Raw genomic sequence first — 25,882 nt, 5'->3', positions numbered from 1 at the left:
CTTCAAGGGAACATGTTCCCGAGAACTCCACGAGGGTACATCCGCCGAAGCCTCATTCAAGAGACCACCAACACCAGATCTGAAGGAAAGAGCAAGGAGTCCACCTCTAGACACAACAAATCGAGCAGTTGGCCGCTGCATTAATGTAGCAAATGACCCAACATTGGAGAATCGGCCAAGGCCGGGATCGGGACGGCCAACCCCATCTCTATTATAAGAGGGAGCTAGTATGGTGCCTAATTTGTCAAGCTAACCATACTAGCATGGAGTAATTTGTTAAGCTAACCATACCAGATGGGGCAATCATGAAATCATAAACTACTATCAGCAAAGGGCTGCTCAAGCCCACGCTCTACCTGAAGCCTTGCCTATAAACCCAAGGCAACTGCCCGCTCATCTTGCTAGCCCCTGCGCTTCGCAACGTACCTCAACCAGGCCAAGAAGTGGCTTAAAGATGAATTCTTAGGGTACCCAAAATGCGCTTACCACCCCCAGTTCTCCCACATCAACGCCCATTGCCCAAACGAGTCACACTTTTTCATCAGCTAACCATGATGGAAATTTTTGAAGAAGGGGGGTCTGACCTAATGAGCGAGAGAGCTTCATAAGAGTTTATATCATCAAAGAGAGGGTTGTTTTGCACTAATTTTCCCGAATGTAGGTGCATGAATGTGTGGAATTACTGTGCTAGACCCCCCTGTGAACAGTCCTTTTTTTTAATAGTATGGCCGTATGCTTTAAGATGGTACGGGTGTATGCTTTGTTGAGGACACGGGTGTACGCTTCTCAGAAAGAAGATGACACGGGCATACACTTCCTAGAAGACAAACGTGGCTTGAGAAAGGAATAAACATACGCTTGTGAATGGTGAATGTAAGGGCGTGGCAGAGTTGACACATGCATGGCAAGCAAATGGTGCGGGCGTGTAAGGTTGCCACGGGCATACACTTCAGAAAGAAGAGATGGTACGGGCATGGAAAATATGGCACGGATGTACGCTTGCTATAGCTGGGGCAAAAGAGATGGAACAGACGTGGCAAAAAAAAAAAGAAAATGAGTGTGCACTTTAGAAAGGGAATGGTCGTGCGCTTCAAATGGTATGGGCATATGCTGTAAATGGTACGGGCGTTCACTTCTAGTTTTCAGAGATTTTTAATGCTACAGGTCTGATTGCCACCTACAAATATTCCCTGATAGTGTAGTTGTACCCCTTGTTTAATGCAATTTATGCTTAATCAATGCAATTTATTACCTTTTTGGCTAGAGATCTCAAAAGATATGCCCAGGAGGACGGAATGGGCATGGCAAACTTGCCACGACCGTTCACTGTGAATGGAATGGGCGTTCACAGAGGTCCATCTAGAATGCAATTTTTGCCTACTTCCCTCCTCTAATTTCTGAAGATTCAGGTGTCTCCCAAATATTAAATCAAATTACTTACTATGCGCCTATACATAGTAGGGTCCTCAATCTCGTGTTCTTCTTTAATGGCACTGAGGTTTGCTTACACCCTATCATCCCATAGGTGGATGACATGTCCAAAGCATACTACCTCTATAAAAGCTAAATCCCATCACGTGATCTAATCACCTTCATATGCAGCTCACCCAAATTTTTCATTTCAAAAAACTTCTTAAGAAGCATCTCTTGTAACAACGGTGTTACACAAATCGTTAACATAACTCAATAAATAAGATAAGAAAAAACAAAAAAACATTTTCTTAAATTCTCTATGTAATTGGAAATATGTATAGTATACGATACATAAACTCAATCAATAAACTAAAGATAGAGTGTATGATAAAGTTGGATTAATTTAGAGACCGTTAGCATGCCAAGGCCTAAAAAATATAGGAATAGGCCATTCCCTTTAGAAATTTGAGCAAGCAATGATTTGAGAGCAACGATTTCTAGTAACAACGGTGTTATGCACATGTCTAACATATCTCAATGAATAAGATAATAAAAAACAAAAGTCATTTCCTTTTTTTATGTACATGCCATGGATGATTCTTTGTGTGCATGTCCATTAGCTCCCAACATGCATGCATGAAACATTGTGCCCGACCTTCAAATAAGTTTGTACTTGTCACCACAAGTCATTATGTTCATCCATACTGCAATGGTCTTGGGCCACCATCCTCAAAATATGTATTAGCACTAGCAAGGATATGTGTATGAGATTACAAAAAGCTTGGTTACAATAAACCAGAAGAAGGATGGGTTGTAAAATAGCCCTGCAATGTGTCTTCCAAACATGGTATGAATCTACCAACAAGCTTATATGGCACACTAATGGGACAGGGCCTTGGAGTCATAAATGTTTGAGGAAGAATGGAAGATGTCTACACGCGAAGATGTCATGTGCATAGTGTTGTACATTAGCCCCACATCCACCTCAAAAATGTCATGTACATAGTGTTGTACGTTAGGCCCACATCCACCTTGAAGATGTCATGTGCATAGTGTTGTACATAAGCCCCACATCCACTCCATTAGGACTACCACATCCTTGCAGCTAGCATTGCTTGATGACATCACCTTCGAAGGGTTTGTTAACTCTTACCTTGAGTCAGTCTAGCTAGCACAATGTAGCTAATACAATGGTAGGATCGAGAGGTGTAGTCAAACATACATGTTATGATAGAGGGTAGGGGACAAGGTGGATAATGAAGGTGGACAAGTAGTCAAACATACATGTTATGAAGGTGGACAAGGTGGATAATGAAGGTGGACAATGTAGATTTTGTAGGAAAAGCAACGTGACCACTAAACTGTTGATCTCATGAATATGTTGCCACTTGTAGAGGGAGCAAAAACTTTCAAATATGTCAAAATCACAAAACAAAATGCATGATTGGTCGATGCTATAGTCTGTCTAATTTTCAACAAAGGCACCGCTAACAAAGAGATTCAATCCCCAGCCTGTCCACACTGACCTGCGGTCGCATCTCTCTCTCAGTGTGAAATCGCCTACTTCTAAGGATTGAGAGACGTGTGTTTTGGCTTCCACTCTGAGTTCTCCTCTCTTTTTCTGTAGCAATGGCGTCGAGCCAGCCCCGGGAGTGGACGGGATTGCAGCAGTTTCCCGTCGCCACGCAAAACGCATTGCACACATTGCTCGGGAAGCTGAGGAACGAGGTAAAGCCTAATTTTCCATGGCCACACGAACTGTTTTCTTTCTCTGTACTGCAGAAGCCCTAGTTTTCTATCCTGTGGTGAATAATGAAACATGATTTTTGTTTCTTCATCCTCACTGTTTTTGCCTATGAAGAAACCCCAATCGTACCGTTTTGCGCAGGATGTCAAATCCCTCACGGTCCTGGTTCTGGGGAAAGGCGGAGTCGGCAAGAGCTCCACCGTTAACTCTCTTGTCGGAGAAAGGGTTGCTGTTGTCAGTGCTTTCCAGGTATCTATTCATGACATGTTGCCATCATGCTACACAGGTTTTAGGTTTCATTGGCTAACATTGAAGGTGGAATATGAGGTTTTTTCCTTTGTTGTAGACAAGGCTTATATCACACAGAGGCAGTAATTTAGGTCCAGGGCTTTATTGACCTACATGAGACAGTACTAGGGTCTGAAGAATGTTTATGAGACATGGCTAGGGAGAGTTGCAAAGAATGGTTATGCGACAGGGTTAGGGTCGTTTAGATATGGCTAGGGTTGAAAGGGTGCTTATGGCTAGGGTTAAATGAGACATGGCTAGGATTCAGAGGATGTTTTTGAGACATGGCTAGGGGTCTAGAAGATGCTTATAAAACATGGCTAGGCAAATTTTTAAAGAGAGCCATAAAACAAGGCAAAGGTTTAAAGAGGCTTTAAACCATACAGGGCTGGGGTCTAAAGAAGATTTATTTTGTCACTGAAAAAAGGAGGAGAACCTATTTTGTGTGGTCTTTAAAACACTGTTTTTATGTGCGGTCTTTTGGTGTGACAGTCGGAGACAATGAGAACGCTGATGTGCTCCCGCGTGCGAGCAGGCTTTACCTTGAACATCATTGATACCCCAGGCTTGGTGGAAGGATTGTTTGTCAATGATCATGCACTGGATACTATAAGAAGGTAAATGAGCTGGATGCTTTTCTAGTCATATTCAACAATAAGCTGACATGCAATACAATCTCTGCTGTTAAGCCTGCAAATTTTGAGTTCTGTTGAGCAGGTCTTTGTTGAACAAGACGATCGATGTCATGGTTTACGTCGACAGACTTGATGGCTATCGAGTAGATAATTTGGATAGACAAGTGATTAGGGCGATTGCAAGAAGCTTTGGGCCACAAATCTGGAAAATTGGTGTTGTTGCCCTCACACATGCGCAGCTTTCTCCACCTGATGGGATCAGTTATGATGACTTCGTCGCAAGAAGATCAGCTGCGTTATTAGAAACAATTCATAAAGAGGTTGGGTTCAAGAAGGGAGATCCACAGGTAGTTCCTCTGTGCATTGCGTCTTTTTGGTATTAATTCTTACCCACTATTGGATTCGTACCAAGTGAGTTGACTATGTGTCTGACGTGTCATATGATATGCCTCATGTAACATGTCACATGTGATATTTGATTATCATGCATGTGAAATAATATACAGATTTCAATCCAGATAATTCTAATCACATTTGAGTTTGGGTCAGAGGTGGCATTGTATAATTTAAGATGGAGCATAGGAATCCTCAAATGTACGTAACATTAATAGAAAGGCCTTGTCTCAGCGATGCTTTTCTCATAAACACATTAACTCATGTGTATTACTTGATTGTTTTGGATTTCGTTGTTGGATTGAACTCACGTGGATGAAAAAAGCTCGTGGCTACCTTTGTGTGTTGTTTTAATCAGCTATTTAAGAATTGGTACTTATGCAGAGTCCCTGCTTGTCATGGTTCTTGCAGAGATATTGTGAGTTTGGGGGCTAGTTGGGCTTTGGTTCCTAGTGTTGTGTATAGCACGCATACTATTTACACTATTTGCATGTCTCTGTTGTGAATCTGAATTTTTATATGTGGTGGGATTGAGTTGATAGTTAGATTACTTGAGATGTTGCTTTCTACAGTGGTATCAGATTTTTGGTTACTCATTTGCAAGAGTGAGAAATTCAGTCTATTGTCCTAGATCTAAACAGTGGGCCGTATAATTTGCCGATTGATGTGAGCCTAGTAAAATCCAAATATATTGACAAGAAGACTTAAGCTCTAAGCATAGGATAGGGGATAGGCTAAGGGATTCAATCAGGAGGCCTCAACAGCTAGTGGTCACCAATAATTAGAGATACTGGTTCCTAACTTCCTTGAAACTGCAGCTTTGGCCTGGCAAGCTTGTACATGGAGCAATATGCTCCCAAATTTGATAAAGAGCAGAGAGAGAGGGGAAAAGCATTGCTGTGAGCGCTGTGAGCCGATTCAAGCTGTCCTGTGTGACTACCCATGTGTGGTCGTGGTACTCATGTGTGGGCATGCCCGGGTGTGAAGGGGGACACCCCATATCTGGGCTGGATGGCCAGAATGTTGGCGCATATCAGCAGGGCCGAGTGCTCTATATATGGCTGGTAGGTGCGTGGTGTGTGTAAAAAAGCACATGTGGTGCTTTTTGCCAAAAAAAAAAACAGGTCGATTTTGAGCTTTTCTGGTGAGTGCACATCTGAGATGCTAGTTTTGGATTCAAGTGTGCTTTTTTGGGGGTGATTGGTCATTTAAGCGCACAGAATTCTGTAGTCGACCAGAATTTGTGCTTTTTGACACCCTGAACGGCCTGCGCTTGGTTTCCTTCTTGTGCATCACTTCTGCCCTTGCCGGTTTACAAAAGTTTACACCACCACCTCAAACCTTTACTTTCTTTACAAGTACTTTTTCTGGCCTTAATGTTAGAAGAAGGGCTGCTGGACGCTCTGATGCGTGGAGGAATAACTGCCGTGTGCAAGGAGGGAATTGGTAAACGTGGAGACGCCGCCTAGGGAGGTTGACTAGTGTGGAGCGCTGCCTGGAAAAAAAATGGCTGCCTCGTGGAGATAAAAGAGCGGGTAGGTGGCTGCTGTGTAGGTAACCTAAGAAGGGCCGTTGGGAAGCTCTGATGCATGGAGGTAAAGCTGCAGGTGCGTGGGACTGGTGATAAGTGGGGACAGACGGAGTAAGGCAGCCACATAGTTGACGTGCAGTTGCACTGGAGTGCTGCAGCAGACTGGCGCAAGCAGAGGAGCAGCTATCTGGCGTCAAAGAAGCCGGCAGTGAGGAGGGCGCATAGCAGTGAAGGGTGAGAAGACCCCTCGTCTGAGCGAAGGTAGAAGTGAAGGCCTGGCTGGTGGGTCTAAAAAAAAAAAGACAAAGGTTGGGTGGTCGCTGGTGAGAGGAGTCACCTGGAGTTACAACTATTAGATAGCGGTGTGGATGCTAGCATTGTCTCTAAACGCTACTGGAAACTCTGGGAAAGCAACCCATAGAGGAAACTAATTTTTGTTGTGGAGGTAGCTGTGGAATCATGACTAATAAGCCTCTTGGTATCTTAAGAGATTAAAAACCAAAATATTTAGATAAATTTATGAATCTACCTTTGTGTGTTGATGAATTACCACAAATAGCCGAGATCATATGATGTGATTCGAGGGTGATCCTACATGTAGGAAGCTAGACTGGTCCATGACTAAGGAATAAAGGTCATATTTAGCTTAGAAATAAGGACTAGATATATTATTGATGCATGGAAGGTTCGCCCAATGCATCATGGAGGGATCTCGAACGGCTGAATACATGGATACCTTGGTTTCATCTGTGGAGGTGTCTGGACCTTTGTTAGCCTCTCCTGCAACAACTCAACTTTGGGTAACTACAGTATCTATTGCTCCTACGTAGGGTGATGATACAGTTCAACCTGGTATACTACAAGTGTTCCCTCAGTATGTGAAACAACCCATACCCGCTTTACAAACAGGCGTGGATCCCAAATTTTTACATGCTTTTTAACAGGTTGCTACTCCGTCTTCTCAATATATGGGGTATGTACATCCTCCTCTACCTTCGACACAACCTTCTCCTATTCCTCAACCTCCTACATCTCCACGAGTGGATACTTTGTATGCCACTGTGCTTGATCTACAACGACAACTCACGGAGCTACGCTCCCAGGCTCCCCAAGCTTCAGCTAGTAATCCTCCTCCTCTGCAAGTGCCTTTTCATCCGGAATCGTTTTCCAGTGAGAAGAAAGAGTGCGAGGAGCTTTACCTGGATAGCTGGCTTGCGAAGTGGACTGCCTTTTTTTGATCTATACAGATACACTGATGCCCAACGTATTAGTCAGATTCAAATTCTACTTCAACATAAGGCGTTTGCGTGGTGGAAGGACCTTTGTGAAAAGCCGACAACATGGGCTGATTTTTAGCAAGTGTTTAAGCAACAGTTTGTCTCCATCAACAAAATTGAAAACTTTCGTAAGTCGCTCAAATTGGAGATGGGAAAGAAGAGCCTGGACAACTATTCCCAGGAGTTCAAAGACTTGGTGAACCGTTGTAAGGTCCTTGAGGAGCCTCATGTGTGGTGTATATGCTTTATTTATTCGGACTACCTCCAGATTATCAGAATAAGGTTCTATGGAACCGTATTCATTCTTTGGACGACATCTACCGCTATGCCAAGAATTTTGATGACACCCTTGCTGTCAGAAGAGGTGGTGAGCCTGCGGGTGAGTGTAATATGCGGAAGCTTCGGAGAAGGATCGGTACTTCAAAACTCAGAAAATCAGCACTCTTTTCGCGACGGAATTAACGCACAAACTGAAAGACGATGTGCAGAAAATAGAGAGAGAAGGGGGAGATGGAGAAGGACACAGTATTGGGTCCCAATTACCCTCTGTAGGGCCCCCACCACGGATGGTGTATTTGCTTTATTAGAATGATGTAAATCTGAAACAAATACAAAGTACTTGACCTTTTCTTGGCTGGAAAACCTGCCCTTGACCTTCAGTCCTTCACCCCTTTGCTTTAGCAATGTTCTTGGCTGTCCTGGCCCTTGGTTGCTTGGAGCACTTGGTGAATTATGAGATGAGTGAAATGATTTATGTCTTGGGTATTTATACCCTCTACTTTATGCAGTCGGCTGGCTTCAGGGAGCTTCCACGACTGAATTTAATTATTAAAGTGTTTTCACACTTATATTATGCTGTCCAGCCTGCGCATGCTTCTGGGGCAGCATCCTGGCTGCTGGGCATGCTGCGCAGAGGTGTGGGACAGCTCCCTACACCTGGCCGACTAGGTGGGTAGGGTACTAGACCTGGTCGGCTACCTGTCCAGCAGTAGTACAGCTGGCCGACAGCCCCTCCAGCCCATGCCTTGGCTGGTGGGCAAATCTTGGGCCCTCCTGGCCCCTTGGGGGTGGTTCTACACCTCCCCCATGCCCAGACTAAGAATGCAAAATGCAAATCCTTGCACTGGGGTAGCCCTATGGGCTGGCCCCATCTCTACATGCAAACCTACATGCCTACAGATGTTTGGCATCCAGTTGCAAACCAGATACACAGCACATCTGACATTATTCCAGAGGGAGACTCACAGCGCGGACTGGCACTGCTTCATGTGCAGGACAGTGCACACCTGACCTTGGACACATGTGCAGGACAATGCACACTTGACCTCGGACAACTGAGATGGATCCCTGGCTGACTCGTCCCGGACTGGGCTCACATGGGACCAGTTCACCATCCCAGGTCCTGCACCTATTGTACAAAAATGTCTACGTGGCATCCAAGTGCGGGATGCACGTGACATCCCCTTCTGCTTAACTTGACGGAAGCTGCATAGCCTCCAAATAATCCGTCAATAATGCCGGATAGTCTTCGAAAAATTCCTTGTCGAGCCATACCGCTTCATGAGTTCTCGGTCCTGAAACTTCGTGAGAAACTGTCGTAGTCTTCGGCCTGAGCCATGCTTGAAACGGTGCAGAAGGATCTGTTCTGGAACCATTACTTCTGCTTCATCAATGATGTCTGGTTCCGCTTCGTCTTTGACCTTTGAAGGGGGTGGACCTGCATATGGCTTTAACCAATTGACATGAAATACATCGTGCATAGTCCAACTCGGAGGTAGCTTTAACTGCATAGACACCTCATTAATCTTTTTCCGGATGGGAAATGGTTCGAAGCTCCTGAAAGACAACTTTGGGCATCGCTTGCCCACCTGCTTCAGTCCTTGCTTCATAATCCGAAGATACACCCAATTCCCTTCCGAAAACTTCATGTCCCTTCGGTCTTTATTGGCCTGTCGAGTGTAGGCCTCTTGCACTTTAGCCAATCTGTCTTTGACGGACTCTAGGATCTCCTGGTAAGACTCCGTCACTCTGTTCGCCTCCGGTACGGAAGACGAAGTCCTGGTTAACAACGACTGGAACGGCCTTCCAAACGCTGCCTCATATGGAGTCCTGCCAATAGCTGAAGAAAAAGAGTCATTCAAAACAGCTTGAACTAAAGGCAAAAACGATTCCCACTTACCTTGCTGATCGTGGACATAACACTTCAGCACATCAAAGGCCAACTGGTTGTATATCTCTGTCTGGCCATCTATCTGTGGGTGAAATGCACTGGAAAAATTCAACTTAGTACCAAAATTATCAAACAATGCCCTCCAAAAATGACTGGTAAACTTGGCATCTCGGTCTGACACTATGGTCCTAGGAATCCCACCAATCGGGTACCAATGCCGAATGAATAGCTGGGCAACATCCTCGGCGGTCACATTGGCCCTGCAAGGAATAAGCATAACAAATTTGCTGAACCTGTCAACAATAGTCAAACACTGTGTATTACGCTTACTCGGACTGGGAGACAGATTTGTGACAAAGTCCATCGAAATGTCTTGGAAAGGACCCTCAGGAATTGGCAAAGGCTGTAACAACCCTATCTTCTTTCCACGAGGAGCTTTCACCTTTTGACAAATGTCACAGCGTTGTACATATGTAAACACATCACGCCTCATCTTTGGCCAATAGTATTGCCGTTCTAATTTCTCCAGAGTCGAATTCATGCCCCTATGACCACCTGTAATGGCGTCATGGGCATCATGGAGAAGAGCTGCCCGGAATGATTTCATGACACACAGTCGGCCTTTGTAGTAAAGCCAACCATCGCGTATCAGAAAATGGCATGGTCCTGTGGCATCCAATGCCTGTTCCCACTGAGTACCGAATTCCTCGGAATCCGCGTACGTGTGCTTCATGTCTTCTAGTCCTGTACCAACAAGGTCAAGTCTAGTGGTCTGAATCGCAGATATTTGTCCCTTCCTGCTCAAAGCATCGGCCACTGGATTGGCCTTTCCTGGAAGGTACTCAATCATGCCACCAAACTGCTGGAATATCCGACTCCAGCGGTGTTGTCGATCACTCCACTGTGCACTTGGCATCGTCTGAATCCAGCGCAATGCCTGATGATCAGTGCGGAACTCGAAGTCACGGCCATACAGGAAATGTTTCCAATGTTTCAAGGCCTGAATAACTGCTAGGAGTTCACGATCATAGACTGAGTAGTTCTTTTCGGCGGGCAGTAACTTACGAGACATGTAAGCTACCGGATGACCATTCTGTTGTAATACATCTCCAATTGCGATGTTACTCGCATCGGTGATCACCTGAAATGGTTCGTCCCATGAGGCAAGGGCTAAACAAGGCGCTTCAGACAAAGCCACCTTGAGGTTCTGGAATGCCTCCAACGCTCGTGGAGTCATTCGAATCTTTTGCCTCCTTGTTTTCACTCCCTTTAGCAGATCGGTGAGGTCTGCCGAGAGATCAGAAAACTTGTCAATGTGGGTGGAATATGCCTGGCATATACCCACAAATGATCTAATGTCATAAGCGGTCTGAGGTACTTCCCAGTTAACAATCTCGGCCACTTTAGCCGGATCAAGTCGAATGCCTTCAGCACTGATTATATATCCCAAGTAATGTACCTAGAACAGATAAAATTCTGACTTCTTTTCATTGACATAGAGCTCGTTGCTTTCCAGCAACTTAAGGACTTTCTCCACATCAATGTCATGCTGCTCAACTGTAGCTGAAAATATGAGTATGTCGTCCACAAATATGAACACACACACTCCAATCAACTCCCGGAAAATACGCATCATCATGCGGTTAAATGTAGCTGGGGCGTTCGTCAAACCAAATGGCATGACCACAAATTCATAGTGGGCCCGTTCTGTACGGAAAGCTGTCTTGGGGATGTCCCCCTCAACAATCCGAACTTGGTGGTACCCACTCTTTAAATCCAATTTAGAGAACACCTTAGCTCCATTCAGCCTCTCGAGAATATAGTCAATTCGAGGCATCGGGAATCTGCTCTTGATAGTCAGCTTGTTGAGTGCACGATAATCGACACACAACCGAGAAGACCCATCTTTCTTCTTGACAAATAAGATCGGTGCTGCAAATGGCGACACGCTGGGGCGGATGAAGCCAGCTTGCAACAATTCTTGGAGTTGGCGGTCCAACTCCAATTCCATTGCCTTAGACAGGCGATACGGAAACTTGCTCGGGGGTTCCGAGCCTGGGAGGAGGTCAATCTTGTGATCCTTCGGTCTGGACGGGGGAAGCTGGGGAGGGAGACTGTCCCGAAGAAAAATCTTCTGGAACTTTTCATGGAGAACCGAGTACTTCTCGGAAGCACTGGCCACCGTCTGGGCTGTCTGGATGTAAATCATCGCACACTGTGCGCCTTTCCTGACTGCTCGCTTAGCCTGCGAGTGGCTTATGAGCGGAAAGTTTGGAATACCTGGCTCACACTTAATGGTCACAGGGGTGTTTGACACATTCCGATCGATCTGGAACGTGTGCTTGTCCCACTTGACATCTGGGAGAAACTTGTGAAACCACTGGATACCCAAAATTATGTCTGCTCCTACAAGAGGGGCAACCATAAAGTCACGCACAAACTCTATGCCCTGAATGACTAACTTAGCACCTAGAGCTTCATACTTGACGCTCGTTGTCATACTTGTGCTAAAACCCTCAACTTGTTTGTCCACCGGAGTTAGCTCGAAACGGGCACGCCTAGCGGCCTCTTCCGTGATCACATCCTCCGTGCTGCCGCTGTCAAACAAGACAACGACTCTCTGGCCACCTATGTAGCCAAAGGACTTGAGCAATTCGTTGCGCTCATACTCCTGGTCATGGGCGCCCTTCTGCTTATCTTCGAGCTCCCGGCTAATAATTGCTCCAACTGAAGCACTGGGGGTTGAAGAACTAGGGGTAGCCACTGGGGTCTGTGTGGGAGCTGTGCTCACCACCGAAGCTGTGGAGGCGGCGGCGGCCTTTGGAGGCTTCTTCGGACAATCCCGAGAAGTATGTCCTTTTGTGTGACAAAAGTAACATCTACCCTCCTTCCTGTACTGAGAAAGCTCCTCAGCACTCAACTTGCCACCTGTCTTGCCTGCCTCCGCTTTTTGGTGTGGAGTAAGCTTAGACGCATTGTTCGAGTTCTTGGAGCCAGAGGCTCCTGGGTTCTGTCCTGGGGAAGACCCCGTCTGGTTCTGGCTTTTGCCCCCCGCGAGGTGTTAGCCTTGGGAGAAGCCGGCTGGGAAGTCTTGGGCTTGCCACCATTGTGTTTCATTTCTGCACTCTGCGCAAGCGAGAGTGCGTCCTCAAAGGTGGCTGGCCTAAACATACGCACCTCCCATTGGATTTGCGTGTCCAGGCCATACAAAAACTGCCCTTTCTTGTCCGCATCAGATAAGCCTAATTGTAGACACAAGGTCGAAATTCTATTGGCAAACTGAAGGACTGGTTGCGCATTCTGACGCGCACCCCTGAACTCGTCTTCGAGTCGCTCAAGGTAGTGGGGCGGTAAAAACCGCTGCTTAAGGTCACGGACGAACTCGTCCCACCCATAAGCTGCCATACCTAATCTGGTGTGGGCATGAGCCCACTGAGTCCACCAAGGAATGGCCTCACCCTCCAAGTACCAACTGGCTAAGATCACTTTGTCAATATCTGATTTCCTAACTGCGGCAAAGTAAGCTTCAAATTGATGTAACCATGAATACAGAGTAGTGGGATCGAGTTTACCATTATACTTACTGAAGTTCATTTTCTCGGGAAAATGATTGGAGGGCGCCGCCGGTGTCAATCTGGCGTCCAAAGCTCGGAGGTAACGCTCGTGTTCCACTCGTCGCATGGCTTCGTCTTCTCGTTGTCGAATCTCCAATGCACGCATCTGCATCTCAAGCAAGGAGCTTGGCTGCGGCTGTTGAGATTCCCCCGGTCGGGGTTGAGCACAATCTTGGCAAACACTTAAGCTATTAACATAATTAAACAATTTTAAATGGCGCAACACAATAGAGTAAGAAGCTGAATTTTATTTTTGCACACTGCACTAGGGCCGGAAAGGGCCGACCCCCCTTGTAATAGATTTTATTATCAAGGAAAACTGTTACAAGCCTCACGGGCATTCACATGCCAAACTGTTCAAGTGCATCCATGATCATGAAAACAGCATTGCAAACAAATTTGTCGTAGACGATGGAATCCATAGCTTCACTTGAGAGTAGCTTCGTTCCTTGATTCCTTGAAGCTTGTCAAACGCAGCTATGCTCCACTGGCATCCATACACATACACATGTGTGTGCCAGGACCGAGACATAGGAGACCATATTGACAAAGCATTCGAATCTCAAATTGAAAATTGCTTGCAAAATGCTCTTACCAAGTATTGGACGATCAATGTCGAGCTCCACCTCCGTGCGGACGAACTACAGCTTGAATGTGACCGTTTTCCACTTCCGGCTGAAATTAGGGTTTCTGATTTTTAGGGTTTTAAGCAGGTTATATGAGTCCAAAATTGGGCATTTTGGGCTCTTTAGATGCCTATGAGTAAGGGGCACAGCTTGGTATGGTTTCCTCCAAAATTAGGGTTTCTGAAATTAGGGTTTCTGCAGAATTAGGGTTTCTGAAAATTAGGGTTTCAGCAGAATTTGGGGGCGGTAGAATGGTTAGGAGACTCCATATTCATTTAGAAGAGAGAGATAGAGTGAAAAGGTGAGCAACTGGAGGCTTAACTGTGAAAGGAAGAATCTTCAAGCTTTCCATTGGAGCTGGGAGCAAGAGGGAATGAAAATCAGCACTCTCACCAAGCAAAAAGTTAGAGAGAATAACAAAAATAGGCTCTCTTGAAGGGGGGCGCCTATTTCTAGAGAGAGAGTGTAGAGAGAGGTAATTTTCAAAATGAGTAATAGCATGGTGGCAGGTCCTCATACTGCCACCCAGTCCATAACCATCCCTTTTCCACACAAATTTAGTGGGAAGGGTGCCTGGACACTCGCCTAGCCGACCGGAAGGGAATTCTAGTCTATTCTTACTTATAGTTTGTCCGCCCGAGCTTTAATGAAGTGTGGACGCCCAATCTCACTTATAACTTGGGCGGACACACTTATTAAAGTGTGGACCTGCAAAACAAAGAATACATTGCTTTAACTCATAAAAGAGTAAAGTGGTGTACTTACCACCTGTCTACAGCCCACAAACGAGGTCAGAATACAGTTTCACTCGCACGGTTCACAAGAGGGCGTCCCCTACATGTGAACTACACAAACAAATCTTGCATGCAATCAAATAGTTCATGCAAAGACAGGATTTTTAACTTGCAAACATGTTATGCAAGGATGCATTGAACAGTCTCCCTATTCATTTAGCTTGTAGTCCGTGGTACCACACTCTGGATTTGGGCGCAGATACACAATCCCAACCCATATATCCAGCCTACTGGCTCTCGGTGTAGACATAAGTCCCCAACCATAAGATGCCAGTCCATCCTACAGAACTCGTCCATAGGCCTGAAGCGCAGAGAATGCCCAAATAGTGACATCCTCCCCTGCTTCTAAACAGTTGACCGCAACTGAAATGCTTCCAAATATGCTTGGAGGAGCTGCGGATACTCCTGAAAGTATGTTTCATCCATCCATTTTGCATCCATAGGAGAATAGTTCTTGAATTTCACAAGGTAGCGCCTTTGGAGTTTGCCACCTGCAAACTTTCGCTCCTTATGAAACACAATTTGCTCTGGCTGCAATACCTCTTCCAGCTCTTCCACCTCTGGTGGATCTTCCATAACCGGTTCCAAAGGTTCCGGTCCCACATATTTGCGCAAGAGGCTCACATGGAATGCATTATGAATCTTCCAATGATCCGGTAAAGCAAGTCGAAAAGCCACATCATTGATCTTCTTGATCACCTTGAAGGGTCCATAATACCTGGTAGAGAGTTTTGGGCATGCTCTCTCCTTGCCAGACCTCTTCCTGAGTCTAGCTTTCTCAAATTTTAGCAATACCAAGTCATTCTCTTTAATGTCCAATTGCCTTCTATGCTTGTCGGCAGCTTTCTTATGCTTTGCTTGAGAGCGTGCAATGGCTGTCCGAACTTGTGAAAAGGCAATATCAAGGTCCCTGACAAAGTCATCAGCAGCAAATATCTCATCTTTTGTGCGTAAGATAGGTGGCAATACCACTTTGCCATAAATGATCTCAAATGGGGCCTTGCCTGTAGAAGCATGTACCGTATTATTGTATGCAAATTCTACAAGCGGTAGATACTTTTCCCAAGAAGATTTCTGATCTGTCACATAGCATTTAAGCAAATCCAACACAGCTGAATTTGCAGCTTCACTTTGTCCATCCGTTTGAGGATGATAAGCTGAAGAAAAATTCAGCTTTGTGCCCATGTTATCAAAAAGAGCTCTCCAAAAGAGGCTTGTTGTTCGGGGATCCCTGTCTCCCACAATTGATTTGGGCATACCATGGTGTTTAAATACCTGTGACACAAAAATTTTGACCATATGTTCTGGTTTTATGGTCTTTTTGACAGGTAGAAAATGTGCTTGTTTACTAAACCTGTCCACAATTGTCCATATTGCATCATTGCCATTTGGGGTGCGGGGTAAATCCATAATAAAATCCATTGCAATGCTTTCCCATGGCTGGTCCGGAATAGGCAAAGGCTGAAGCAAACCAGGAGTCTTTTGCCTATCAAATTTTACCTTTTGGCAGGTGACACATGCACGTACATAGGCTTCTATATCTTTCCTCATACCTGGCCAAAAGAAGTATCTCTCAATCATTTGAGTAGTAGGGAGTATCCCTCTATGCCCTGCATAAGGTGGTGCATGACATTCATCCAAAACTTTTTGTCTCATGTTTGAAACCACACATAAGCAGTTATCCTTCATGATATAACCATCTTTGACCACATAAGAAGCATGTGTATGACCAGTCAATAAATCAGCCCATAAATCTGAAAAATCAGTATCCAAATGGTACATTTCTCGCATAGTAGACAAGTCTTGATGGGAAGCAACCGAAATTGCAGCCACATATGGTTTTCTGGACAATGCATCTGCTACCACATTTTTCTTGCCAGGAGTATGCAAAATCTGAAAATGAAACATTGAGAGAAAATTGGCCATTCTCATTTGTTTCTCAGAGAGTTTAGTTTGCGTAAGAAAGTACCGCAAACTTTGGTGATCAGTTTTGACAACAAATTCAGCTCCCAATAAGTAATGTTTCCATACTGTGAGAGCATGAATGACGGCCAATAATTCCTTCTGATAAACATCAAGAGTAAGTTCAGCATTTTGCAATCTCCTGCTTTCAAATGCAATGGCATGTCCTTCTTGATTTAAGACGGCTCCAATGCAATTGCCACAAGCATCACATTCTACCACAAATGGCTTTTGCAAGTCTGGAATGATTAAGACTGGCCCTGTGATAATGGCATTTTTGAGCTTATTGAAAGCATTAATCTCAACCTCTGTCCATTTAAATATAGGACGTTTCTTGGTGAGTTCATGCAATGGCGAAGCAATCATTGCAAAGTGAAAGATAAATCTCCTGTAATATGAACATAGACCAAGAAAGCTTCGGACTTCATGAATAGATTTAAGTTCTGGCCAATCTTTGATGGTTTGGATCTTTGCAGGATCCATTCGTACACCATCCTTTGATACTATGTGTCCCAAGTAGTGAATCTCTGAAAGGAAAAATTCACTCTTTTTGGCGTTGATCATAAGCTTATGCTGCCTTAGTTCTTCAAAGACCACTCTTAAGTGCTTTTTGTGATCCTCCTCATTCTTGGAGAATACAAGAATGTCATCAAAGAACACACCTGTAAAAGTTCTATGATTTCTGAAAATTCGGTCCATCATGCGATTGAAAGTAGCCGGGGCATTTGTAAGACCGAATGGCATAACCAAATACTCATAGAGACCAAAAGAAGTGCGAAATGCTGTCTTATGTACATCCTGTGGCATCACTCGCACTTGATGATAGCCGCTTTTAAGATCAATGCGACTAAAACAAGATGATCCATCCAGCTTGTCCAAGATATCATCAATCCTCGGTATGGGAAACCGATTCTTGATGGTAATCTTATTTAATGCCCTGTAATCCACACACATACGGAATGAACCGTCTTTCTTTTGTACAAGAAGAACGGGTGAACAAAATGGCGAAGAACTAGGCCGCACCAAGCCTTTCTCAAGTAGTTCACCCACTTGTTTCATAATCTCTTCTTGTTGGCAAGCACTAACACGATATGCTGGCCTATTTGGAGGTGAATTCCCTGGAACTAATTCAATGCGGTGATCTTCTGGCCGTGAAGGAGGCATTACATTAGGTAAAGAGTCAGCAAAACAATCCCCGAATTCGCTTAAAAATTTCAGCCTCTCTTTAGTAAGAGTGTCCACATGTACATTACTGTGTTCCACATTATCACGTACAAAAACCAAGTACGAAGAAACACTCTTTTTCATTGCTTTATTGATTTGTATACGAGATACAACGGGGATAGTATCACCCGACACACCTGCATCTAAATGATGCTCTATACCTTTATACATAAAAGTGATTTTGTTGGTCTTGTAATTCTTGGTAGGCTCAAGGCGTGCATGCCAAGGTTTTCCCAGTAATACATCACATCCACTAAGAGGGGCAACGAGAAAGTTCTCGTGGTCGAGGTATCCTTGGATATGCATTCGCAGCTTTCCAATAAGGGGTGTAACCTTCACATCTTTTTCCAGAAAAGCTGAACATGCATGAATTTCGGGTCCCATGTCACCTACTTCAATCCCCAAGGCAGCAGCCATATCAGTGGAGATGAAGTTGTCAGTGGAGCAGTCATCAAACATGAATAAAGCTGGCTGGTCTTTTAGTTGTCCCCATGCTTTGCATACCATTCTATGCATGTTTGCATGTCCCGTGTTGCCCTGTACATCATATACCATGTTGACATGCACTTTAGGCTCTTCTGGCTTCTTATTCTTGTTAGGGCATTGTGGAGAGATGTGATCTTTACTACCGCATCTAAAGCATTTGCCTTCACGAATGTATTGTACCCTTTGTTGAGGAGTCAAGCCATAAACACCCTTTTTCTGCCACGGTTTCTTTTCTTTTGCATTTTCAGCTCTTTGAGGGGGCTTTACATCCTTCAAATCTGAATTTTCAGCTTTGTGCATGGCTTTGAAATCTCTTCTAAAGGGCTGTCCACCCTTTTGCACATTAAAACCAGCTTTCTCCTTACCCTTGCCCAAGCTTTGGTCAATTCTAGATTGCACCCATTTGACATTAAGCTCTTCGGAAGCCAAGACCGAGTTTATGAGTTGACGAAGAGTTTGGTTTGGATAGATTTGTAGTCCTCTTTGGAAGATGGGTTGCAATCCTGACTCAAATTTCCTCTTCTTTTCTTCTTCAGTAACGGTCATGAAGGGTAACACTTCCATTAATACCTCCCAAAATTTGGAGACGTAAGAGGTAATGGATTGCCCTTCTTTTTGCTCCAACCTGTCCCACTTCCTGCATATATCCTGAGTAAAATTTGGAGGCAAAAATTGATCATAAAACTTTTGTTTGAATTCAGCCCATGTAGAAATGGTGTTGCCGGAAAGCTTCTCGGCCAACCACCAATGAGCAGCAGTGCCTTTCATGTACATGCCCACATGTCTGAGTTTTGATGATTCTGAAAATTCTCCCTCATGAAAAGCAATTTCAAATTGGGAGATAAAAGATAGAGCTTTGGTAGAATCATATTCTCCATGAAAATACTCAAACTTAACTGTTTTGTCACCTGCAGTAAACTCTTTAGTCTTCTTCTTCTTATGTTGATGCGTTTCCTCTTCATCTCTCTCGATTGGTTGCTTATTTGCTTCATTAGTAGGAACATATCGCTCAATTCCATCATGAGGAGGGGCTGATTTATGAGTCGGTTCCTTGAGAAGACTTTCATGAGCTTTAATAGATGACCTGTGGGGAGGAGAAACATGTGCGGTAGAGCCATGATGAGAGGTAGCAGACGCCTCTTCTCTTTCCTGTCGCACAATAGATTTAAGCTTTGATGTTTCAGCTGCATGTTGATTCATAAGAGGAGGCTTTTTAAACCTAAGCCCTCCTTCCTTTTGAGTAACTACATCACCTTGTCCCATGAGGTAAGAGACAGCCATATCTCTTGGTTGAACCCCCAATTCCATGGCAACATTTTCCAATGCATCATTCACAAAAGGAGAATGCTTTGACACACGAGATACATGCCTTGACTGTGAGTCTTCATGCATATCCTTGAGTTGTTTTTGCATCATACATAATTGCCTTTTGAGGTCTGCAATTTCAGCCTGCATAGCATCATGTGCATCACTCTGTATAGCCTTCTCCTTACCTCGGGATGGCTGTCCCATATATACATGAGTTGCATTTCCTTCCCTTCTAACATAAGATGGCTGTCCGGCATGTGCAATACCATCATGTGACCCAAGAAAAACATTTTCAGCAGTGTATTGTTCATGCATTTGAGTATCATCATGCACATTGTCTCCTCTTGGCTTCACATATGTACTCTTCCTTGGATTTACATCCCGTGAAGTACCTGTTTGGCTCGCCATAATGCTTAAGAATGCTAACAGCTAGTGTAAGCTAGATTAGGACCGTCTTCCACACAGAAAGGAGGAAGATCCTAGGCTCTGATACCAATGAGATTCCCCCGGTCGGGGTTGAGCACAATCTTGGCAAACACTTAAGCTATTAACATAATTAAACAATTTTAAATGGCGCAACACAATAGAGTAAGAAGCTGAATTTTATTTTTGCACACTGCACTAGGGCCGGAAAGGGCCGACCCCCCTTGTAATAGATTTTATTATCAAGGAAAACTGTTACAAGCCTCACGGGCATTCACATGCCAAACTGTTCAAGTGCATCCATGATCATGAAAACAGCATTGCAAACAAATTTGTCGTAGACGATGGAATCCATAGCTTCACTTGAGAGTAGCTTCGTTCCTTGATTCCTTGAAGCTTGTCAAACGCAGCTATGCTCCACTGGCATCCATACACATACACATGTGTGTGCCAGGACCGAGACATAGGAGACCATATTGACAAAGCATTCGAATCTCAAATTGAAAATTGCTTGCAAAATGCTCTTACCAAGTATTGGACGATCAATGTCGAGCTCCACCTCCGTGCGGACGAACTACAGCTTGAATGTGACCGTTTTCCACTTCCGGCTGAAATTAGGGTTTCTGATTTTTAGGGTTTTAAGCAGGTTATATGAGTCCAAAATTGGGCATTTTGGGCTCTTTAGATGCCTATGAGTAAGGGGCACAGCTTGGTATGGTTTCCTCCAAAATTAGGGTTTCTGAAATTAGGGTTTCTGCAGAATTAGGGTTTCTGAAAATTAGGGTTTCAGCAGAATTTGGGGGCGGTAGAATGGTTAGGAGACTCCATATTCATTTAGAAGAGAGAGATAGAGTGAAAAGGTGAGCAACTGGAGGCTTAACTGTGAAAGGAAGAATCTTCAAGCTTTCCATTGGAGCTGGGAGCAAGAGGGAATGAAAATCAGCACTCTCACCAAGCAAAAAGTTAGAGAGAATAACAAAAATAGGCTCTCTTGAAGGGGGGCGCCTATTTCTAGAGAGAGAGTGTAGAGAGAGGTAATTTTCAAAATGAGTAATAGCATGGTGGCAGGTCCTCATACTGCCACCCAGTCCATAACCATCCCTTTTCCACACAAATTTAGTGGGAAGGGTGCCTGGACACTCGCCTAGCCGACCGGAAGGGAATTCTAGTCTATTCTTACTTATAGTTTGTCCGCCCGAGCTTTAATGAAGTGTGGACGCCCAATCTCACTTATAACTTGGGCGGACACACTTATTAAAGTGTGGACCTGCAAAACAAAGAATACATTGCTTTAACTCATAAAAGAGTAAAGTGGTGTACTTACCACCTGTCTACAGCCCACAAACGAGGTCAGAATACAGTTTCACTCGCACGGTTCACAAGAGGGCGTCCCCTACATGTGAACTACACAAACAAATCTTGCATGCAATCAAATAGTTCATGCAAAGACAGGATTTTTAACTTGCAAACATGTTATGCAAGGATGCATTGAACAGTCTCCCTATTCATTTAGCTTGTAGTCCGTGGTACCACACTCTGGATTTGGGCGCAGATACACAATCCCAACCCATATATCCAGCCTACTGGCTCTCGGTGTAGACATAAGTCCCCAACCATAAGATGCCAGTCCATCCTACAGAACTCGTCCATAGGCCTGAAGCGCAGAGAATGCCCAAATAGTGACAGCTGTGACCCCTCGAGAGGGTCCCTGTGACGAGGATCTGGTATCTGGGGTACGGAAGGAGAGGGAGGAGGAGATGGAAAACGCGACGCTGGAGAGCGAGAACGCTCCTCCAGAGCCAAAATCCGCGCCTTCTGCTCATCCAACTTGGTTGTCTGGTCTGCGATTGCTCGCATCATCTGCTGGAACATGTCTTGTACACTCAAGCCGGGTGCCCTCGCTGGGCTGCCTGGTGCACTCTGGTCCCATGGTTCTGGTTCTCTCTCGTCGCCAAAGTTCGCCATAGCGGGAATATGCAATTCCTTTCCGGAACGCAATCTGACCATCCACTATCTGTGTGGGAGACTTCCGGAGGCTTCCGGAGGCTAAAAACCAACCGTCCTTCGAGGGACAGGAGTCACTCCGAAAGGGGTAGTCCACCGGCGTCTAAAAACCAACCACACGAGCGAAAAAATTTTTCTGGTTTTCTTTGCTGAATCTTTGTCCTTGAAGTGAGCTCTGATACCACTGTAATATGCGGAAGCTTCGGAGAAGGATCGGTACTTCAAAACTCAGAAAATCAGCACTCTTTTCGCGACGGAATTAACGCACAAACTGAAAGACGATGTGCAGAAAATAGAGAGAGAAGGGGGAGATGGAGAAGGACACAGTATTGGGTCCCAATTACCCTCTGTAGGGCCCCCACCACGGATGGTGTATTTGCTTTATTAGAATGATGTAAATCTGAAACAAATACAAAGTACTTGACCTTTTCTTGGCTGGAAAACCTGCCCTTGACCTTCAGTCCTTCACCCCTTTGCTTTAGCAATGTTCTTGGCTGTCCTGGCCCTTGGTTGCTTGGAGCACTTGGTGAATTATGAGATGAGTGAAATGATTTATGTCTTGGGTATTTATACCCTCTACTTTATGCAGTCGGCTGGCTTCAGGGAGCTTCCACGACTGAATTTAATTATTAAAGTGTTTTCACACTTATATTATGCTGTCCAGCCTGCGCATGCTTCTGGGGCAGCATCCTGGCTGCTGGGCATGCTGCGCAGAGGTGTGGGACAGCTCCCTACACCTGGCCGACTAGGTGGGTAGGGTACTAGACCTGGTCGGCTACCTGTCCAGCAGTAGTACAGCTGGCCGACAGCCCCTCCAGCCCATGCCTTGGCTGGTGGGCAAATCTTGGGCCCTCCTGGCCCCTTGGGGGTGGTTCTACACCTCCCCCATGCCCATACTAAGAATGCAAAATGCAAATCCTTGCACTGGGGTAGCCCTATGGGCTGGCCCCATCTCTACATGCAAACCTACATGCCTACAGATGTTTGGCATCCAGTTGCAAACCAGATACACAGCACATCTGACATCATTCCAGAGGGAGACTCACAGCTCGGACTGGCACTGCTTCATGTGCAGGACAGTGCACACCTGACCTTGGACGCATGTGCAGGACAATGCACACCTGACCTCGGACAACTGAGATGGATCCCTGGCTGACTCGTCCTGGACTGGGCTCACATGGGACCAGTTCACCATCCCAGGTCCTGCACCTACTGTACAGAAATGTCTACGTGGCATCCAAGTGTATGTGGAGTGCGTGTGTGAGAGCATATCTTGATACAGAGTTCTACACCCACTATTGGGCACTGATGACGTTAGTGGGGATGTCGTAGTATCTAGTCCATACTATGCATAATGGAGTTGATAGTTATATAGTCTTGTGGGTTGACTACCATGAGTATATAACATGCATGTTCCTAAAAGGTGAATTTGGGCATGTTCTCGGATTCATCGAGGTATATATGAATCACTTTTTGATCCAAATTCCGTGTCTTTTTGTTGTTTCTATGATCTTTTCAATTCTGAAATTTTATTAAGATCATCTGCTTTAGAGTGTAATTCTATCTCAAGCAATAGTTGTCCTAAAGAACAACAAATTTTGGACGATATTTTAAAAGAGTTTAGTGATGTATTTCCTAACGAGTTACCAGATGGTCCGCCACCCGAGCGGGGTGTTGACCATGAGATTGAGCTATTGCCTGGTAGCCATCCCGTCTCCCGGCAACCTTATCGGTTTAGCCAGAGGAAAGAGGACGAGATTGCTCGGTAAGTGCAAGAGTATCTCAAAGGTTTTGTTCAATCTAGTAAGTCTCCATGGGGCGCTCCCGTTCTTCTGTCACGAAAGAAAGATGGTAGTACGCTCTTGTGTGTGGATTACAAAGGCTTGAACAAGCCCACTGTCAAGAACAAGTATCCTTTACCGAGAATGGAAGACTTGGTGGATCGTCTTCAGGGTGCTAAGTATTTCACCAAGATTGATCTATGGTCAGGCTATCATCAGATAAGAATTAAACCTAAGGACGTGCCTAAGACTGCGTTTCGGACGCACTATGGCCACTATGAGTTTTTAGTCTTACCTTTCGGGTTGACTAATGCTCCTGCTACTTTCCAACAGATGATGAACGATTTATTTCGTCCATATCTGGGGAAGTGTATTGTTGTCTTCTTGGATGACTTACTGATTTACAGTAGGTCATTAGAAGAAGACATACAACATCTCAAAGTCGTCTTAGAGATTCTCAGACGAGAGAAGTTGTATGCAAAGGAGTCAAAATGTGACTTCTTTAAGCAGGAACTCTTGTATCTAGGTTATGTCATTACCGTTGACGGTGTGAATATTGATTCGGAAAAGGTTCGGCAGGTCCTTGAATGGCCTATTCCAAGGACAATCAGGCAAGTGAAATCTTTTTTGGGATTCACTGGCTTTTTCAGGAAGTTCATTGAGGCTTATGCCAAGATTGCCACCCCTTTGACGGAACTTTTAAAGAGGGTGAGAAGCAAGAAAGACAAGCTAAATCCTCCGGTGGTTTGGAGTGACAAGTTGGACCAGTGTTTTAGAGCATTGAAGGAGCTTGTTACCTCTGCGCCTATGTTGCTGATTGTGGATCCCAGTAAACCTTTTGTGATTGAAACGGATGCCAGTGATTATGCAATAGGTGTTGCCCTATTCCAGGATGGGAGGCCCATAGCATTTGAAAGTAAAAAGCTTTCAGATGCACAGATGAGGTACCCTACCCTGGAAAAGTGTCATGTGCATAGTGTGTATCTATCGTGTGCTACACGCACGCAAGACTAGCTTCGAGGTTTGGGGAAGCTTGGAGCTAGGCAGGCTGATTGGCGAGCTGAGTTAGGGATAGACTAACGGGCGGGTACCCAAGTGTGGATGCCCGATGACCGGCCAAGAGCCTATAAAAGGGTGGCCAAGGTTAGTCATTAGTCATATAGAGAGTCTCGCGAGTTTGTGAGAACTCTATGGTCTTGGAGCTTGGATCTAGTGCAGACGTGCACCTGCTTTACGCAGCTAAGGCCGGCAGCAATCTCAAGGCCCGCGAGGGTAGCTTCGTGGCGGTATGGGACGTCACGAGGAGGAGATTGGTCGGTACGTCAACCTAGTTAGCTCAGCTCGTGGCTCGGTGGGGACAACCAAGACTGTGGGCTTGCCCACGACTGTCATGGTTGGGAGGTGAGTTAGGCATGCACCCCCTTGTTGTTTGTTTGTTTGTTTGCAGGATTTGAGTCTCGAACCGAGAGCGTTCTACGAGGAGGAGATCCTTGGGGATTTGACAGTGGTATCAGAGCATGCCTCGTGAACGAGCAAGTCGGTAGGTAGAGAAGATGAGGTCGAAGAAAGGTATGTGTTCAAAAAAGCTTGCTGTTTTTTCTGTGCATACTGCTGTTTTCAGATTCAGTATGTTGTTTTTTCATCATAAGAACCCGTCATGATAGTGATTGTGGTCTAGAAAGGGTTGTTTGCTTTGCAAAGAAGAGGAAAGATGGTTTTGAAATGTAGAAACAGTTTCAGCAAAGAGAAAACAGAAAAAAAAAGCATGGTTGCTTTTGGGTCGATAGAGAGAGAGAGCGAGAGATGTGATAGATTGGCTGTTGCAAGGTCGCAAGCGCATGCTGATCGTGTGCTTGTTGGAGGCGCATGCATGCAGTAGGCAGGCGCCCAGGCCAGGCCGGCAGGCGCCCAGGCCCACGCCGCCTTGTGGCCAGGCCTATGTAGGGGTCATGCCTACGCAGGTAAGCTGGCACAAGGAGATCGTGGACACATGGCTACATAAGTGGCAGGTCCATTTTCAGTTTCATCCATATGATGATGGAAAAAAGATCCAGTTAGCAGCAGGTTTCCTCTTTGGCAAAGCTTTACTTTGGTGGAAGGAACTCAACCCTAAGTCAGCAACTTGGGCACAATTCGAAGACGTCTTCAAGAAAGAATTCCTCAAGAAAGAGGATGATTATGATGTTGTTGCCCGGTTTTTAGCTTT

The 25,882-nt window shown here is 45.1% G+C and overlaps 1 protein-coding gene across 1 annotated transcript in view; it reads left to right on the top strand.

Annotated features, from left to right (window-relative positions):
- The first annotated feature begins 2,956 nt into the window (after positions 1-2,956).
- TOC34 (translocon at the outer envelope membrane of chloroplasts 34) overlaps positions 2,957-25,882 on the top strand; it is a 39,786-nt gene continuing 16,860 nt past the window's right edge. The window contains exons 1-4 of the mRNA XM_086793941.1: positions 2,957-3,141; positions 3,302-3,409; positions 3,941-4,065; positions 4,166-4,430. Of these exons, the coding sequence (XP_086650067.1) occupies positions 3,043-3,141; positions 3,302-3,409; positions 3,941-4,065; positions 4,166-4,430 (597 nt within the window). The 5' untranslated portion in view covers positions 2,957-3,042. The remainder of the gene's footprint in view (positions 3,142-3,301; positions 3,410-3,940; positions 4,066-4,165; positions 4,431-25,882) is intronic.

This window comes from Cibotium barometz, chromosome 60, assembly GCF_041138505.1.
Source record: "Cibotium barometz isolate CiBa-2024 chromosome 60, ASM4113850v1, whole genome shotgun sequence".
Taxonomy (NCBI): Eukaryota; Viridiplantae; Streptophyta; class Polypodiopsida; order Cyatheales; family Cibotiaceae; genus Cibotium; species Cibotium barometz.
This window is presented reverse-complemented; position numbering and strand designations above follow the sequence as displayed.